Source organism: Mycetomoellerius zeteki, unplaced genomic scaffold, assembly GCF_001594055.1.
Source record: "Mycetomoellerius zeteki isolate Tzet28-1 unplaced genomic scaffold, Tzet1.0 scaffold249, whole genome shotgun sequence".
Classification (NCBI taxonomy): Eukaryota; Metazoa; Arthropoda; class Insecta; order Hymenoptera; family Formicidae; genus Mycetomoellerius; species Mycetomoellerius zeteki.
The window spans coordinates 60,644-60,956 of record NW_017257226.1 but is presented as its reverse complement, the minus strand read 5'-3'; the positions used below and the strand labels follow the sequence as shown (position 1 = coordinate 60,956).

Sequence of the window (313 nt, the reverse complement as noted above, 5' to 3'; positions counted from 1 at the left end):
TTACTGTAAGTTATGACGACATTCTTCATCAGGTTTGTTCGGTAGAGCTATAAAAGTTTTTTTAATATCTTCCTTCAATTCCATAAAACTGTGCGTCTCCATCACATTCTTCTTGTTTTCTTGAAAGTATTCGAAACAGAATTTCTCTACTGTCTGCAAATTATGTGGAATACGTATAATAAGTAAATAAATAAGTACGCAAAATAAAAATAATTTTGCAGTTCATGAATTTTAGTATTAAATGCAATACTGGAGCGCCAGAACTTAACAGAGAAAAATTGCATGTCTAATAAATCATTTGAAGACATAATTC

The 313-nt window shown here is 29.7% G+C and overlaps 1 protein-coding gene across 1 annotated transcript in view; it reads right to left on the bottom strand.

Annotated features, from left to right (window-relative positions):
- Positions 1-313, bottom strand: part of LOC108723637 (RCC1 and BTB domain-containing protein 2) — a 13,380-nt gene continuing 13,067 nt past the window's right edge. Inside the window, exon 10 of the mRNA XM_018449535.1 lies at positions 1-153. Coding sequence (XP_018305037.1) covers positions 1-153 — 153 coding nt within the window. The remainder of the gene's footprint in view (positions 154-313) is intronic.